At 35.1% G+C, this 17,742-nt stretch overlaps 1 protein-coding gene and 1 non-coding gene across 5 annotated transcripts in view; both read right to left on the bottom strand.

Annotated features, from left to right (window-relative positions):
* Positions 1-17,742, bottom strand: part of RPS6KA3 (ribosomal protein S6 kinase A3) — a 110,394-nt gene that overhangs the window by 22,209 nt on the left and 70,443 nt on the right. For all 4 annotated transcript variants that reach the window (XM_067723310.1, XM_067723312.1, XM_067723309.1 and 1 more), the window contains 8 exons: positions 17,133-17,239; positions 12,866-12,903; positions 12,488-12,630; positions 12,218-12,288; positions 3,376-3,464; positions 3,115-3,179; positions 2,936-3,038; positions 854-978 (listed from right to left, as the gene is read on the bottom strand). In XM_067723310.1, the coding sequence (XP_067579411.1) occupies positions 854-978; positions 2,936-3,038; positions 3,115-3,179; positions 3,376-3,464; positions 12,218-12,288; positions 12,488-12,630; positions 12,866-12,903; positions 17,133-17,239 (741 nt within the window). The remainder of the gene's footprint in view (positions 1-853; positions 979-2,935; positions 3,039-3,114; positions 3,180-3,375; positions 3,465-12,217; positions 12,289-12,487; positions 12,631-12,865; positions 12,904-17,132; positions 17,240-17,742) is intronic.
* On the bottom strand, positions 4,633-4,735 carry LOC137217710 (U6 spliceosomal RNA). Its single transcript, XR_010940212.1, has one exon. It is a non-coding gene; the product is annotated as a U6 spliceosomal RNA (small nuclear RNA).

The following is a 17,742-nucleotide window of genomic DNA, read 5'->3' as shown; positions in this document are numbered from 1 at the left end:
TAATGGTTTGTACTATTTGTGTTCCTCTAATAACATTTAATTTAGCAGTGCAGTCGCCTGCTACAAACACACACACTCAGAAACCTGCTTCTGTAGCTCCTTTTTCTCCCACTCTGATCAACAGATGGGATAAGGAGGGAGGTACCCTAAGGCAGTATCCATAACCATTTCTTCCTAATGACAATGGGGCTCCAAAAGAACAAGGACACAAAACTTGGAAAACTTAAAATTTAAGTTTATTTTTATTTCTTATATATTTCTATGGCAGAGGTTGGCAAACTATGGCCTGTGGGCCAAATCTGGTTCACTACCAGTTTTTGCTAAACAAAGTTTTATTGGCACACAGCCATGTTCATTCATTTACATACAATCTATGACTGCTTTTGTGCTACAATGGCAGAGTTGAGTAGTCGCAACAGAGATCCATATAGCCTACGAAGCCTCAAATATTTATTATCTGGTCCTTAGAGAAAAAGTCCGCTGACCCCTGTTCGAAAGTATCAGTGAACTAGGAGACCTCAGCTCACCACAGCTGATCTAACAGAGACAGAGGATGAAACAAATTAGGCCCAATAAACATTCTAAGGCACAGGAGACGAGAGACAACAAGATGGTGATACTTATCTCAACTCTCTTAGAATTCTACTTTCAAGTCAGATAGGTATCCAGGATTCTGGCGCATGCAACCTTTTCAAAGGTATATGAAAGGAGTTTCTAAGAGTAATGTCAATGATATAAAATGTATTTTAAGCTGCTCACTTAAGGTCAGCAGATCAAATCTAACATAATTATCCACACGATGAACTGTATCTTACAACACTTCAAATTTAAAATTACTTAGACATTCACTCACCTGAACAATTGAGTGCACACCAACTGTCTGCATAGCTTGGCTTTCATCATCTGAGGTAATAGCAACAAAACTAAACCCCCGAAAAAGCTGATGTGCATTAGCACTAGGTGGAATGCCAGGTGAATCTGAAAAGAATAATAAATTACTAAGAAAGTAATTGCTTTGAAAGGTAATTAAGGGAAGAATTGTCAACATTATGAGCGTTCTCACTTATTCTGGAATTCCACTTCTCAGGTATCCAGTGTTTCCAGGATAACTAAGTAAGGCACTGTATCAGATCTGTCCTGATGGCTTATTGCCATCAAAACTCTAACATCCTAGTCCCTCAGAGCCCAGAAAATTGCTAATTCATTTGAAGAATATACTAAATTAATGAATTACTGGGTTAATATATTCTAAATTAGCACTGTCCCAAAGAATTTCCTGCAGTGATGGAAATTTTCTTTATCTGTGCTGCCCAATACAGTAGCCCCTAGCCACATGTAGCTACTGAGAATTTGAGATGTGGTTAGTGTGACTAAGAAACAAAATTTTTAATTTTAATTAATTTAAATTTAAACAGCCACATATGGCTACTGGCTACCACATTGGACAGTGCAGCCCTAAATAATAACCTAACAATGCTATGGCTCCCGGTTAGGGGGAGATATAAGGTTGATCTGCAGATAATTTAGGAGAAAGGGATTTAGTCCAGTGGTCTCAACACATAATGTCAGAATCTAGAAATCTAAACTGAAGATAAAATTATTATACATGTAAAAGATCAAATTTATATATATATATATATATACACACACACACACACACACAAGGACGATCACAGTACGTAGTCCTTAAAATGTTTGATGACATGACATGTATTGTTATTCAAATTATTTATGTGGAATCTACTGGCATTAACAAAAACAGAAAAATACTTTCACAATACAGTTAATGCTCACTAAAAAAGCAATAATACAAGTATAATAATATGTTATTCATAAATATAAACATACAATTAGGCATACTAATATTTATAAACATACTATAAAGGCTAAAGGCAAGCAAAAAACAGGTAAATCTACTTAAACATCAACTCCACATAAAGTTCTCTTTTAATATCAGCTTGATATTCTCAGCAATATATATTGTTTAGTGAATTCTACATCAATGTGACAGTATTATACTGAAGACTTCTGCTAAGAGAAACTATCTGGGCAGAATATAATATAGAACTGCTCTATTCTAAGATTTTTCCTCTATCAGGACAAATTGTATTGAGAAAGCAAAGTAAAACATTACCATATATCATCAGTTCTATGCATATCACTGTCTATACATTTGATAAAATTCTGTTCATGTGTTAATCCAAATTTCTAAGGCTGCCTTACAAAAATAAACACCCATCAATGCTTAATATAGATTGTTAGACTTTTGGCTGTAAAGCTTTATAGCAAGGTTTGAATGATACACTCTATGGGAAATACACGCAAGTACATTTTCTATTTATTTCCTTGTCAATGATAAACCTGGGATCTGATACACCTAAATGAGAGAACATTAGAGTGAAAAACACCATTATGTATAATGCACACACTAATGAATGAAATACAACTTACCATTTCAAAGATCACTTCTCTAATAGTCACTGTTTGTGCAATTTTAGGATAAAGCCTGATACAGGATATGAATCATTTTGAAGTTATCACACCTCACATGAAGTTTAAGTTATGTTTGGGATTTGAACTTTGTAAGTACTTCCAGAATACCATATAATATTAGAATTTTAAAGGGCACTACTTATGCTGTAGTATTTCACGTGAACATAGCTACAGGTAAATAAACGCACAACCAAATAATTTTTTCACACAAATTGTATGGAAGTTTAAGGTACAACGTAATTTGCTAAAAGATTTAACAAGGATCTTAACTTCTATAAAATGCTATAAAGGATTTACTAATGATCTAGTTATTACAGCAGGGGTAGTGTATGAAGGGAAAAAATGAGGACAGTATATAGAGTTATACTAGATAAGATTTTCTGATTGAACAAGAAAAAAATATATATTGTCTTATATTTGGGTTTTCACGTTTTCTCCTTACCTTTGGGAGTTTTCGCAGTAAACTCAGGATCAAAATAGAAAGTATCTTCAGGCCTGCCAGTTGCAGGTTTAAAAGGTGGATGAATTTCTCTTCTATACAGTTTCTGGAGGAAAAATAAGAGACTTAGACATGTGTTAATTATAAAAAAAATTTCAAGCAAGTTTTCATTCTATACTTACATTCCAGTCTATTGTTGAGAAAAATGAATGTCTTTTAATTTCTTCAACTCCATCTGGTCCTGCGCCTATCAAAAATTGACTAGTTTTGATTAAATGGTAATTTTATTTCAAGGATAAATATATATATTGTTTATTCAGTCTTCACTTTTAACATTTGTCCTACTATTTCATAATCCCACAACAAACACAAATATCCATCTCCCCCCTAGAAAACAAACACCAACAAACACACAAAAGAAACAAATTAATTAAAAATTTTACCTAATCTGTTTGCAGGATTTCGTTTGAAAAGCATTCGTAAAAGACTCTGGGCTTCAGGACTCAAAAACTGTGGCATCCCAAGTTTGGCTCTAAATAATAAATCCATATATTTTATGTTTTGGAGGTATCTGTATTTTATTTTTAAAATAAACTTTTAATTTTAAGATAATTATGGATTCAAAATCAGAAATAATACAGAGAGAGCCTACGTACCCTTTACCCAGTTTCCCCCAGTGGTAACACCTTACAAAACTATAGTGTGATATCACAACCAGGATACTGACATTGACACAATCCACTGATCTCATTCAGATATCTCCAATTTTCACTGCACTTATTTGTGTGTGTGTTTAGTTCTATGCCATCTTTTAAATTGAAGTATAGTTGATTTACAGTATTACATTAGTTTCAGGTGTACAGCATAGTGATTCAGTATTTTTGTAGATTATATTCCATTTTAGGTTATTATAAGATAACAGCCATAATTCCCTGTGTTATATTGTATATCCTGTTGCTTACTGATTTTATACATAGTGGTTTGTATCTGTTAATCCCACACCCCTAATTTGTCCCTCGCCCCCCCCTTCCATCTCCCCTTCGGTAACCATACGTTTGTCCTCTGTATCTGTGAATGTTTCTGTTTTGCATATACATTCATTTGCATTATTTTTTGACTCCACATGTAAATGATATCATACAGTATTTGTCTTTCTCTGTCTCAGTTATCTCACTTAGCATAATGCCCTCAAGGTCCATCCACATTGCTGTAAATGGCAGAATTTCATTCTGTTTTATGGCTGAGTAATATTCCATTGTGTGTGTGTGTGTGTGTGTGTGTGTGTGTGTGTGTGCGCGCGCGCGTATGCCAAATCTCCTTAATCCGATCATCTGTTAATGGGCACTTGGGGTGCTTCCATGTGCTGGCTATTGTAAATTGTGCTGCTATGAACACTGGGGTGCATGTATCTTTCTGAATTAGAGTTTTCCCATCAACAGTGTACAAGGGTTCCCCTTTCTCCACATACTCTCCAACATGTGTGCTTTTTTTTTGGCCACACCGCACACCTTGTGGGATCTTAGTTCCCCAACCAGGGATTGAACCTGGGCCCTCGCAGTGAAAGTACAGAGCCCTAACCACTGGACCGCCAGGGAATTCCCATCCAACATGTGTTATCTGTAGACTTTTTTTTTTAAAACATCTTTATTGGAGCATAATTCCTTTACAATGTTGTGTTAGTTTCTGCTGTATAACAAAGTAAAAATATGGAATGCTTCACGAATTTGCATGTCATCCTTGTGCAGGGGCCATGCTAATCTTCTCTGTATCATTCCAATTTTAGTATATGCGCTGCCAAAGCGACCACTATTTGTAGACTTTTTGATGATAGCCATCCTGACAGCTGTGAGGTGAAGTTCTATGCCATTATTACATTTCTAAGTTCCTGTATCCACCACCACAGTAAAGGTACTGAACAGTTCAACACCACCAGAATCCCTCAAGTGGCTCCTTTATAACCACACCCAGCTCCCTCCCTCCCCAATTCCTAACCTCTGGCAACCACTAATGTATTCTCCATTTCTATAATTTTGTCATTTTAAGAATGCCATGTAAATGGAACCATATAGTATGTAACTTTTTTCATGCAGCATAATTCCCTTGAGATTCATCCAAGTTGTTGTATTAATAGTTCATTCCATTTATTTATTTATTTATCTATCTATCTATTATATTATTTATTTGGTTGCACCGGGTCTTAATTGCAGCACGTGGGCTCCTTAGTTGCTGCTCCAGGGCTCCTTAGTTGCAGCAGGTGGGGTCCTTAGTTGCGGCTCATAGGCTCCTTAGTTGTGGCTTGCTGGCTCCTTAGTTGCAGCACATGAACTCTTAGTTGTGGCATGCATGTGAGATCTAGTTCCCTGACCAGCGACTGAACCCGGGCCCCCTGAATTGGGAGCATGGAGTCCTATCCACCGCACCACCAGGGAAGTCCCAGTAGTTCATTCATGTTTATTGCTAAGTAGTATTCCATGACAAGGATATTCCACAGATTATCCATTTATCTGTTGAGGGACATTTGGATTGTGTCCAGTTTGGGGCTACTATGAATAAAACTGCTATGAGTATTTGGGTCTAGGTTTTTGTGTGAACACAGAATGTTAGCCCCAAATCTTCTAATGAACTTCTTCATTTTTCAGAATTTGGTAAAAAGCACTACTGTAAAAGTAAGGTCATCTGAGTCTTAGTTCTGGGTCTGTTACTAAGAACTTTGTGACCTTGGGAAAGCCAATCCCCTTGAGCCTGTTACCAGTTCTTCATGAGCAAGGGGATTGGATGTTAGATTAATGGCTGCCGAACTGTAGACTTGGAACCCTTTCTCAATAGGAATTTAAGAAATCCAACATTTAAAACATTTAAAAGAACATGTGCTTCACACACCTATTTTTTTCCTCCCGTTCCCTTTAATAGCCCTCCAGGGAAGGGGAGCTGGTGGGAAAGGGGTCTGTGGAACATCTAAGATGTCTGTGGCACACAGTCTGAAAACCACTGGCCTGGATGAGCTTGAAGGTCTGTTTCACTTCTAATATATAATTTTACTCTTTTTCTCAACCTACAAATTAAGGAAACCAATGATCCTGTAAGTATGAAAATAATAACAGAGCTGGAGAAAATGGCTAGCAGAGAAATTTCTATTTCAGAAATAGATCCATTTATTATTCAGTGAGTTGTTATTGAAGCTACTATGTGCTAGACACTGCTTAGGATATGGAGATAAAGACAGCCCCCCCCCACAATCAGTGGGGAAGACAGATATAGATAATGCTAGTACATTAAGAGACAAATTCAGAAGGACACATGTAAAGAGTGCTAAGGGAACAGTAGGGAATATCTATTTTAACATGGGAGATTGAAAAAGGCCTTAAATGCAATTTAAAGGTTGAGAATCTATTCGTTTGGCCAGTGTCCCCCAATATTTTACTAAATAATATTAATTTCCCTAGACACTTAGCAACAACAAAAAAATATTTCATGATCCAGTGAGTTTGTGGAATGCTATCTATTATACCCCTTGTTAGAGACATAAAAATAAAATACGTTGCATATAAAAGGCCGATAAATTTAGAGTAATGAAATCAGTATTTTTCTAAACATTTGTTTTTAGCACCTCTTCTTCAGAGAATACCTATTAACATCTTGTAGAATTAGCATTCTGTTGAACGACAGAAACGAGGGGAAACACTGCCGTATTTGGTAACAGGAATATAGCAGAGGTCTTTAAACAGTGGACTAACGGACCAGATTTATTTTCAAGAGGGAACTCCAAGGGAAGTATAGAATGATCTGGAGTAGGAAGCGGTGGTAGGCAGTGAGCAATCTACTTAGAAGCTCGGCCCTATAGTGTGGGTAGGAGATCACCATGGGTAGGAGATCTGAGAACTGTAAGCAGTGCAATGCAGAAGGAAGGCTGGGACAGTGAAATATTTCTGAGAGTGAATTTGGTGAATACCTTTGTAGGCAAGAGAGGAAGAAGTCAAGAATGATTTCTAGGTTTCTGGCTTAGGAGATAGGGTACATGGAAAAGCTGTTAATTGGGAATACAAGAAGAGGAACAGAACAGCGAACAAAGATAAATTTAGTTTAAAAATGTTAAGTCATGCAGGTGAGTAAATGGAAATAAAGGTCTGGTGCCTGGTAAATTAAGGTAAGAAAGAGTGATTCGGGAGTAATTAAAATGTTCAATAGCTATTGGAAAGACTGATGTCAGTCAGGAAAGTGAGTCCAGGCGGGGAGAAAAGCATATCAGAGATGGAACACTGGGTAACGAGAACATTTAAAAGGTGGTCAGAAAAAGAACAATTTGGGCATTAAAAATAATGAATGCAATTGGCTGAATCACACTGATTATTAAATCCCATGACTTCGTTATAGTGAAAAAGGAAAAGGAAAAAGCCAAAACTAACATAAAAACCCAACTCATCGGACATCACCCCCACTGGGGCTCATCTTGTTTGAGCCTTATTTCAAGGTAACTAAATAGCCCTAGTTGATGAGGAAAAGCTCATTGTTTTGGAAAATACCAGCTAATAAGTGAAGGAATAACAGTAATAGAAAATACACAATTTAAAATCCCTAATAAAATAACTGTTTCAAGTAATGATTATCAGTGGATGAAACTATTAGATGAAAACCTGACAGGGAACTTTACAATGGAGGGATCAGCTGTAACCATGGGAATTCATCACTTAAAGTGGGGCAACATGGTGCTGTAAGCCTCCTGACGTGATGCAATAGGGTGCAAAAGCACGAGCTATGAAATAATGTTGCCAAAAAAGTTTAACCAAAAACAGGATAAAGTAACAAGTGAAAAAACATCACAAGGAGAATAAAAAAACTTCACACTCCTGGGAAAAGACTAATTATTATGTAACCATGGTAACAAGAGAGGCGCCAGAACCATTCAATTGATCAAAGACAACTTGCCTAGGTGAACAGAGTTTTTTGTTTTTGCAAACCAACGAATCAGTAACTGCTCTTCATCTGTGAAAATTAGCCAAATAAGAATGAACTGACGCCAATAACCACACCTGAGTGCCAAGAGTCCCACCCAAGTAACCATACTTACAGATGATGTCGATTCATTTTAGGCCCTGAAAACCTGCCAATTCTTGAACTCCACCCTTCCCCAAAACCCTATATAAGAACAATGGTCTACTCTGCTTGGAGAGATTCTACTGGACCAGCACCGCTTTCCCTACTATAGTAAGCAATACAATCACCTTTATGCTTTTTGTTTCAGATATTAAGAAGTGGTCTCATCTTTTAACAAGATAAATTCAGAAAGTGAAATTCTATAAAAGTGACATGGTTTCTACAAGTAAATGGCAGGGGAACAACAGGGGTACACTGTTCTAGATGAACAGAAGCTGAAGAAATACAACGAAAGGATATGTGCAGACTTGATTTGGGATACAGTTTTGGAGAAAACCTGAAAAATCTGGTTAAGGATTGGTATTAGATAACTATTACCAGTTTACATAAGAAAATATCCATACATTTTAGCAATGCAAACTGCAGTAGGTGAGAAATGACATGTCTGGAATGCTTAAACTATTTCAGTAAAGAAGAAAAAAAGAAAGGAGGAATAGACAAAGCAAATGTGGCAAAATCTTTATGACTGTTGAATGTGGGTGATTGGTATACGTATGTTCACTGTATTACTCTATTTTAGCGAATTTACCCTTGAAATTTTTCATAATTAAAAAGAGAAAAGCAGGTAGAGAAGGAATGGTCAAGCAAAAGAGACCAAAAGAAGAATGGTTAGAGAGGTGGGAGAAGCAGATGAAAGTAGGAAAAATGAAGGGGGGAGGGGGTGGCCAGCAGTGTCAAATACTCCTCAGAGAGACCTTCCTTAAATGTCTCATCTAAAATGATTCCTGCCCCTGCCCCTTCCCTCAGACTTCAAAAGTACCCTGGTTTATTATCCCCACTGCTCCTATTACTACGGGAAATTATTATATTTATTTGTTTAAATATTAATTCCTTGTCTCCCCCACTAGAATGCAAGCTCAGTGAGACCACAGAAGATCTTGTCACTCTTGTTCACATTGCATCCTAAGTACATATAGAAAGACCTCAATCATCTGTTGAATGAATTGCGTGAACAAATCATACAAAGAGTCACCTTTCTGACAATCTGCCACTAGTTTAAGCAACCAGGAAATTACTGATGACCATAGTGAGAGAATGGAGCCGCTCAATGGAGCGGTAGAAATGAACGACAAACAGGCTATGGGATAAAAGCAGCCAAAAAAAAAAAGTAAGAGAAAGCACAGACCACTCTTTAAAGAGGCTTTTTGTTGAAAGAATGCAGGAAGATGCTGCAGAAACTTGAAAGATAGGCCAAGTCAAAGAAATGGTTTGTTTTTCTCAACACTAAAGTGTGTCTATTAGCTGAAAGGAAGGGGCCAGAGTAGATGGAGTGATGAAGGTTCACTGAACATTCATTTGTATAGCAAATATTTTTCAATGTTTTTTATTGTGAAGAGTAACATAAAGTGCAAAAAACAAAACCAAACCTCCCAAACCCAAAACCAAAGTACACAGCTCCATGACTGACCACAAAGTGAACAGTCATCTGGCCAAGAAATATAACATTGCCAGAACCCCTCATCCAATGTTAACTACTTTCCTGATTTTGCCGCAGGCTTCTGCCATCTAAATAGGGACCCTAAAAACTATGCTTTAGTTAGTCTGCTTTTAAAACTTTATAAATAGGATCATCTGTGTAGTATTCATTCTTTTGTGTCTGAATTGCTTTTGCTCAACATTCTTGTGAGATTTACCCAAGTCATTGTATTTAACTGTGGTTTGTTCATTTTCTTTGCTGTATAGCACACTACACCCACGGGCAAAAGGCTTCAGCCTATTTTTGTATGGCTTTTGAGCTACAAATGGTTTTTACATTTTAAAAGTGCTAGAAGCAAATAATAAAAAATACAAATATGTGACAGAGACTGTGTGTGGCCTACAAAATCTAAAATATTTATAGTCAACCCCTGCTGTATTCCATTGTATGAATATACCACAATTTATTAGTCCATTCTTCTGTTAACAATCTAGTTTCTACCTTTTGGCTATTATAAATAATGCTGCTATAAATATCTGGGTACTTGTTTCTTGATGTGCAAGTACCTTGATGCATAAAAACTGGGTGCATGCCTAGGAACAGGATTACTGGATGAGGTTATACATGTATTTGACTTTAGAAGAAATGCCAAAAACTGCTTTCCAAAGAGGTTATATGAGTATTTACATTCCTTGCAGCTATGTATGAAAGCTGCCACTGCTCCACAGCCCGTCAGCACTTTGTATTGTCAGTCTTTGTACCCTTAGCTACTCTGGCGGGTATGTAGTTGTAGCTCACTGTGGTTTTAATTTGCATTTTCTGATTAATGAGGGCAAGCATCTTTTAATAAGCTTATTGGCCATAGGATATCCTCTTTCGTGAAGTCCCTACGTCTCTTCATGTTTCTACTGGGCTGTCTTTTTCTTATTGATTGACTGGAGTCCTTGACATCTTCTGGAAACAAGTCCTTTGTTGGTTATATGTTATAAATTTCTTCTATTTTTTCAATGGAATATTTTGATGAGAAGTTATTAATTTTAATGTAGTAATAATTTATCAATCTTTTCCTTTATGGCTCATGCTTTTTGTGTTGAAAGACTACTTTTTCTACACCAAGGTCATGAAGATTCCTCCTATATTCTCTTCTAGAATCTTTCTTCCCTTTTCCCATATATATGTTAAAAAATATATATATATATATGTAATATACTTGGAAATGATCTGTGTATGGTGTGAGGTAGTTTTATCTTTTTCTGTTTGAATATCATTTTTTCCAGCATGATTTACTAAAAAAGGTGCTATTTCCCTACTGCTCTGCAATTTCCAATGGTTGTAAATCGAGTGTCCATATATGTATAGGTCTGCTACTGGCCTCTCGAGTCCATTGCACAATTCTATTTTCTATACTTGTTTTAATGCCATATTGTCCTAATTATAGTTATGGCAAGGCTTGATACTTGGTAAAGCAAGTCCTCCTATCTTGATATTCTTCAGGAGTGTTTTAGCTATTCTTGGTCCTTTGTATTATCATATAAGAACCAGTTTATTAAGTTCCACACAAAAAAATTGTTAGGATTTAAATATGATTTGCATTGAAACTACAGTTATGCTGTCCAATATGGTAGCCACTAGTCACATACAGCCACTGAGTACTTGAAATGTGGCTAGCTCAAACTGTAAGTGTAAAACCTGCAGTGAGTTTCAAATAAAAAAAATAATGTATCATGTCTCGATCATTTTTTAATGCTGATCACATGTTGAAATGATAATATCTTGGATATACTGGGTTAAATAAAATATATTACAGTTAATTTTAGTTGTTTCTTTTTACTTTTTTAATGTTGCTACTAGAAAATTTAAAATTATGTATGGGGTTCACATTATATTTTTTTATTGGATAACACACATCCTTTATAACACTTGGGTCTGTCGTAATGTGAATATTGGAAGGTACAACCTTCCAAGTTACTTTGGTCTTTTAAAATTTCCTAGCATTTTCTAAGTTCTCTGCATAAAGTTCTTGCATAACTTCTGCTAGATTTATCCCTAGGTTTGATTTTTTTTTACTATTGTAAACAGTATCTTTTTAAAAAAATTCCATTTTCTGTTGCTAGTATACAGACATGAAATAGATTTTATTTATTGACCCTTTATCCAGCAACTTTGCCAAGCTCTCATTAATTCCAAGGATTTATATGAAGATTTGGATTTTCTATGGACACAATCATGTTAACTAAATAATGACAATTTTTTTTTGGCCGCGCCGTGGGGCTTGCGGGATCTTAGTTCCCTGACCAAGGATCGAACCCAGGCCCCTGGCAGTGGAAGCGTGGAGTCCTAACCACTGGACCACCAGGGAATTCCCAATAATGACAATTTTATTTCTGCTTTTTAAACCTTAAGCTGCACTTCTTTTGGATGCCTTACTTTACTTGCTAGTACCTCCAGGACAACGTAAACAGAAGTAGAATAATGGGCATCTTTTTCATATTCCAAATCTCAAAGGTAAACCTTTCAGTAGTAACATGAAGATAATTATGAGTATTCTAGATCTATGGGGTTTGCTCATATTTAAACCACGTAATATTGATGTCATAATATCAATGAATTTCTTAGTTATTTCTTATACTATAGCTAACACTCTAAAAATCTCATTTTTTAGTTTGAAGCATTTATTTTTAAATCTCATCAAAACACATCCACTAGGGAGTACTTACTTAAGAATCATAGTCATTGTTTCTTTTCGATCTTTTCCTTGGAAAGGTAGTGTACCAGTGAGCATCTCAAACTATAAAAAGGCGAAATAATCAGAGGTATTAGTCAGTAGGTATAAAATCTGAAGGCTAGAAGATAAAAAAGCATCATCTTAATTACAACCACATCTTCTAAAATTGCTATACAATAAAACAAGTGATTTATATTTCTACTATATTCACTAGTGAACTTCAAAAAAAAAAAAACAAACAAAAAAACACCCCAAACCTTACCATTAACACACCAAAAGACCACCAGTCCGCACTCTGAGTATGACCTCGACGATTAACTACTTCTGGAGCCATGTATTCCACAGTTCCACAAAAAGAATACGCTTTCTTTTCATGGTCAATAGACTCTTTACTTAGGCCAAAATCTGCCAAAATAAATATCAAGTTCATAAATATCCTACAATAATTTGCACACGTAAAGTTTAAACTTTGAGTTCCAAAGTTTACATTAATAGTTCCAATATTTACATTAATTATTTAAAAATTCTAATTCAAGTTTTTAACACAATGTGTTACTTAATATTTATACCATGATCAACCTTAAAGGAAATTAATTATATAGAGTAGGAGAGACTATTTTAACAAAATGAGGATTTTTACCTGTTAACTTGATGTGACCTTCTTCATCAAGAAGTATGCTGAAAGAAAACAAAGTTAGAAAATCTTTTCAAACCATTAAAGAGAGATTTTTCGAAGTTAAAACTGAAATTACTCTGTTAAGTATCAGATCATCACATTCATTCCAAAATATTGCTTTAGACTCTGAATAAAAAGGCGAAGGTAAAGGAGGAGAAAAATTATTTTTTTGGACACACATACGTAACGAATCCCAAAGGCAAAGCCTTATAACTTGTATTAATGAGCCAGGGACACTTGAGAACTATGAGGAAAGGAACCAAGACCTATATTCTAAGTTGCTCTTAGTGCCTTTCTGCAGAGGTGGCCTAACTAAACTCCCTAGTGCTTGCACAATAGACAGAGGTCTGGATAGTTAAGTCAAAAGTGTTAGAGCTGTCATTTTAAAGGCATCTGACTCAATCATTCTTTACTAGCTTTTTTTCTTTTTCTTTCTTTTTTTTTTTTTTTTTTGGCTGTGCTGCGCAATTTGCGGGATCTTAGTTCCCCAACCAGGGACTGAATCCAGGCCCCGGCAGTGAAAGCGATGAGTCCTAACCACTGGACCGCCAGGGAATTCCTTCCTAGCTTTTTTTCTGACACAACTTACACAATCCTCTTCTCCTCAACCCACCTTCCTCATACTCCTTGTTCTTCTTTGACCCATCACTACATTGTATATATTATCCAGTGTTTTCTCTCTTTTTCAGTAAACTGAGAGCTCCTTGAGACTTTGACCTTATTCATCTTGTAGCTCACTGTTTGGTAGAGCACAGATAAAGAAGAAATGTATATTGCATGAATGGGGCCAGTCTACAAAGAGCTGATAGAGCATTCCAAAGAGTTGGGATTTCTTCTTAAGGGCAATGAAGATCATAAAAGGTTTACATGAATGGAAGGTAAAGATAATCAAATCTGCTATTTTAGAAAACAATTTAGAAGGAAAAATAAAGAATAGTGTGCTCTTAGGTATGACTTATGATAAAGAACAACAACTGGAGAAGACACTCAAGTTTCTGGCTTTAGCAGATACTTGAGTGGAGAGTAAGGTCGTTAATTAAGGAGCTATAGAAAGGAGTAAGTACTAAGCTGTTAAGCCAGTTACTGCATTTCTGGATGGGTATTTGAGTATACTGACTTGAAAGGTCAAGTAATAAGGTCAACTATTTCACTCATATTCAAAACTATTCCATAATATAGGCATTTCCTTACTTTTAATACATTTAATTCCTTTTAATTCCTTACTTTATTTCCTTACTTTTAATTCTTTTAATTAACTAAAAAAATGTGCAAGCCAAATTTTGTTATAATAAAATTTTACTATGTCAAAAATACTACCAACCTTCCTATATCATCAGTTCAACTATGATTACAATAATGTTTACCAGTGAGGGTAATTCAGTAGGGACACAGTGTTCAAGTCTCTTTCACTACAAAGGACTTGTTATGAAAAAAATACTGATCTTGATTATGCTTGACTAGAAAGCAGACCAACACATTTAGGGAATATAAAGGGAATTATTAGGTATGGTGGGAATCATCCTCCCTTCTGTCTAATCAATACCTGGAAGACAGTTCTAAAAACAAAACAAAACAAACCTCAAATCATTCTTGGTAATTTTGAAAAAATTAAAAAAGAAAACATGGCTAAAAGGGAATTACTTATACTTCCTATAGCAAGTGCATTCTAAGATAACCATGCCCGTCCTTTATCTTTGAAAGAAAAAGTCAACTGTATTACTCTCAATAAGCAAAGTTCCCTTTCAATTATTAATAATTATTTTTAGCCATATTTATTGTAACAGAGTTCTAGTTTAAAAGGATCTGGAAAACCCCTTATAGTGCGTAAAACAATTGGTCTAAAAATTTAAATTTCTCCTAAGCTCTACATGATGATATCACTTGGATCATTTAACAATTAAATGTTATTTCAGTTTAATAGTGTAGTCTAGACATTTACGTGAAAAATCTCACTATAAGCAATCTTACCCACATTAGATCTTATTTGATCTTTGAGACAGGATCCATGCTTTATATATAATTTTAAAACCAACATTAATACAATGGTCTACAATAAATACATTCAATTAAATGATATAAAACACGAACACATTTTTATTATGAATGTTTAATCTTATGTTCACAGTAAATTTTTCTTCTAAGGGCTATATGCTTGAATATTCATTCTCACTAGGAATTATATTTTATGTTGTGATAGTTAGAAATTGGGAAAATGATGAGAAAAACTCAGTCATTATCTGGGGAATAAAATCAGAACCATATGAAACTTATCCGAAAACAAAATACCTGAAAAAAACCGTAAAATATGGAAGTATAACAATTTCTAAATGATCACTTAACAGGATTCCAAAGGAGTATTTCCTTTGTTTCCTATTGTAATATATAATTTAAATTTTGCATGTAACATTTTAAGGTAAGTAATATCCAAATTCTTGATAAAGATGATAGTTACACAACTCTGAATATACTAAAAAACATCGACTTGTTTACTTTAGTTTTAATAGCTGGATATTAATATATCATATAGGTCCAAAGATCAGGACACAAAGATTTATGTACAGTATTTATTTAATAAAGTTTAAAACAAATGAAACCTATATTGTTTAAGAATGCATACTTAGGTGGTAGAACTATTTTTTTTAATTAAAAAAAAATTTTTTAGTATAATTAAAGGTTACTTTCCATTTACAGCTCTTCCCCAATATTGGCTATATTCCCTGTGTTGTACAATACATCCTTGAGCTTAACTTACACCCAATACTTTGTACCTTACCGCTTCCCCACCTCTATATTCCTGCCCCACCCCCCAGCAGCCACTAATTTTGTTCTTTTTTATGGCTGAGAAATATTCCATTGTATATTTATAACACATCTTTATCCATTCATCTGTTGGTGGACAGCTGGGTTGCTTCCACATCTTGGCAATTGTAAATAATGCTGCTATGAACATTGGGGTATGTGGACTATATCTCAAAAAAGCTATTTTTAAAAATTCTTGATAGAACAAGGCTCTTGTTTATATCCTTAAAAAAGGAGAAAAGAAAACCTTTCTTTCTCAAAGTGGTAGATAGTAAACACTAACAAATTAAAACACAGAAGTGTGTACAATTTAAATAATATTAGCTTCTTGATAACCACTACTATAAAAGTAAAGGGAAATTTGCTTAACTCTCATTAAAAATTTGAAATCATGTGGAGAAGAAAATTTTCAATAAATGGTATTTGGAGGAAACAATTAGCTCCATGCCATCCCTCATACCAAAAAATTTCTAGATGGAGTTAAAAGTAAAAAAAAAAAGAAAGAAACCATAAAATTAGAAGAAAAAAATCTTATCATGAGAATTGGAAAAGCCCTTCGAAGAATAAAAGTCACAGAAGAAACCACAAAAGGAAAGACTGGTAGATCTGAGGGAAGAATACTTGTGTAGGTTAAAATAACACAAAATTAAAAAATAGGGACTTCCCTGGTGGCGCAGTGGTTAAGAATCCGCCTGCCAATGCAGGGGACATGGGTTCAATCCCTGGTCCAGGAAGATCCCACATGCCGCGAAGCAACTAAGTCTGTGTGCCACAACTACTGAGCCTGCGCTGTAGAGCCTGTGAGCCACAACTACTGAGCCCGAGTGCCACAACTACTGAAGCCCACACGCCTAGAGCCTGTGCTCCACAACAAAGACAAGCCACTGCGATGAGAAGCCCGCACACCGCAACGAAGAGTAGCTCCCACTTGCCACAACTAGGGAAGGCCTGCGTGCAGCAACAAAGACCCAACACAGCCATACATACATACATACATACATACATAATAAAATAATAAAATTAAAAGATAAACTAGAAAAGTGTATTTGCAACATATGTCAAATGGTTAAATTCTTAATTTGTATAGAAAGGTCTCTTACAAAACAATGGGGAAAAAACAACACCCCAAAAGAAAAATGAGTGAAGGCCATGAACAGAAAAATCACACAAAAATACAACTGCCAATAAAGCTATAAGCATAGATTTCCACTTCATTAAAAATCAAAGAATGCAAATGAAAACAAGGGTAACGTTAACAGGTATTTTGATTAACAGATATTTAAAAGTATGGGCACATAAAGGGTTAGCAGAAATGTGAAGCATAGGCATTCTAATCCAGTGTTTGTGGTAGTTCTATGAAATAATATTATTTTATATTACCCCCTAAATAATTATATTACACTGTATTCAACTTAGCAGCATGATTCCTTACTTTTCTGGTTTTAAGTCTCTATAGATTATTCCCAGGCTATGTAGATGGTCTAAAGCAAGCGCAAGTTCAGCCAAGTAGAATTTGACATCTTCTTCTGTGAACATGACCTAAAATAAAATAATAATTTTTCTGTCTTTATTTTCTTTTTGCATTTGCTATTTTTTTAAAGTTCCATCCTACAGTTTAAATATCAAAAAATTATAAATATGCTAATTACACAATTCACTTATGAAAGGAAATTTCAAAAATGACTGAGTTAGTCAACTAATGACTTACTAAATGCTAAATATGCACTGTGGGGAAAATAATTTTACATTTTGTTAAGTAACAACTATATTCAGATTGTGCCATTGTTGCTCCATCACAGTAACATCTTAGAAATGAAAAATGATCTTTACAATGCAGGTTGAATTTCCACTACTGATTGTTTAAGGATATCTTGTTGTTATATTATTGCTTCTGAAAAAACCATAACTAAAAGAAGCAGGGCAAAAGACAGTTTATCAATTTAAAATCTACTTTCCGAATAAATTCAGGAGTTAGGAAAATAACTCTTTTTGGCTCTGATTCGTCAATGTAAGAATCTTGTGCCACTTGACAAAATACGACA

This window comes from Pseudorca crassidens, chromosome X, assembly GCF_039906515.1.
Source record: "Pseudorca crassidens isolate mPseCra1 chromosome X, mPseCra1.hap1, whole genome shotgun sequence".
NCBI classification, from domain to species: domain Eukaryota; kingdom Metazoa; phylum Chordata; class Mammalia; order Artiodactyla; family Delphinidae; genus Pseudorca; species Pseudorca crassidens.
Note: the sequence above shows the minus strand (reverse complement) of the source record. Positions and strands in the feature narration are given on the sequence as shown.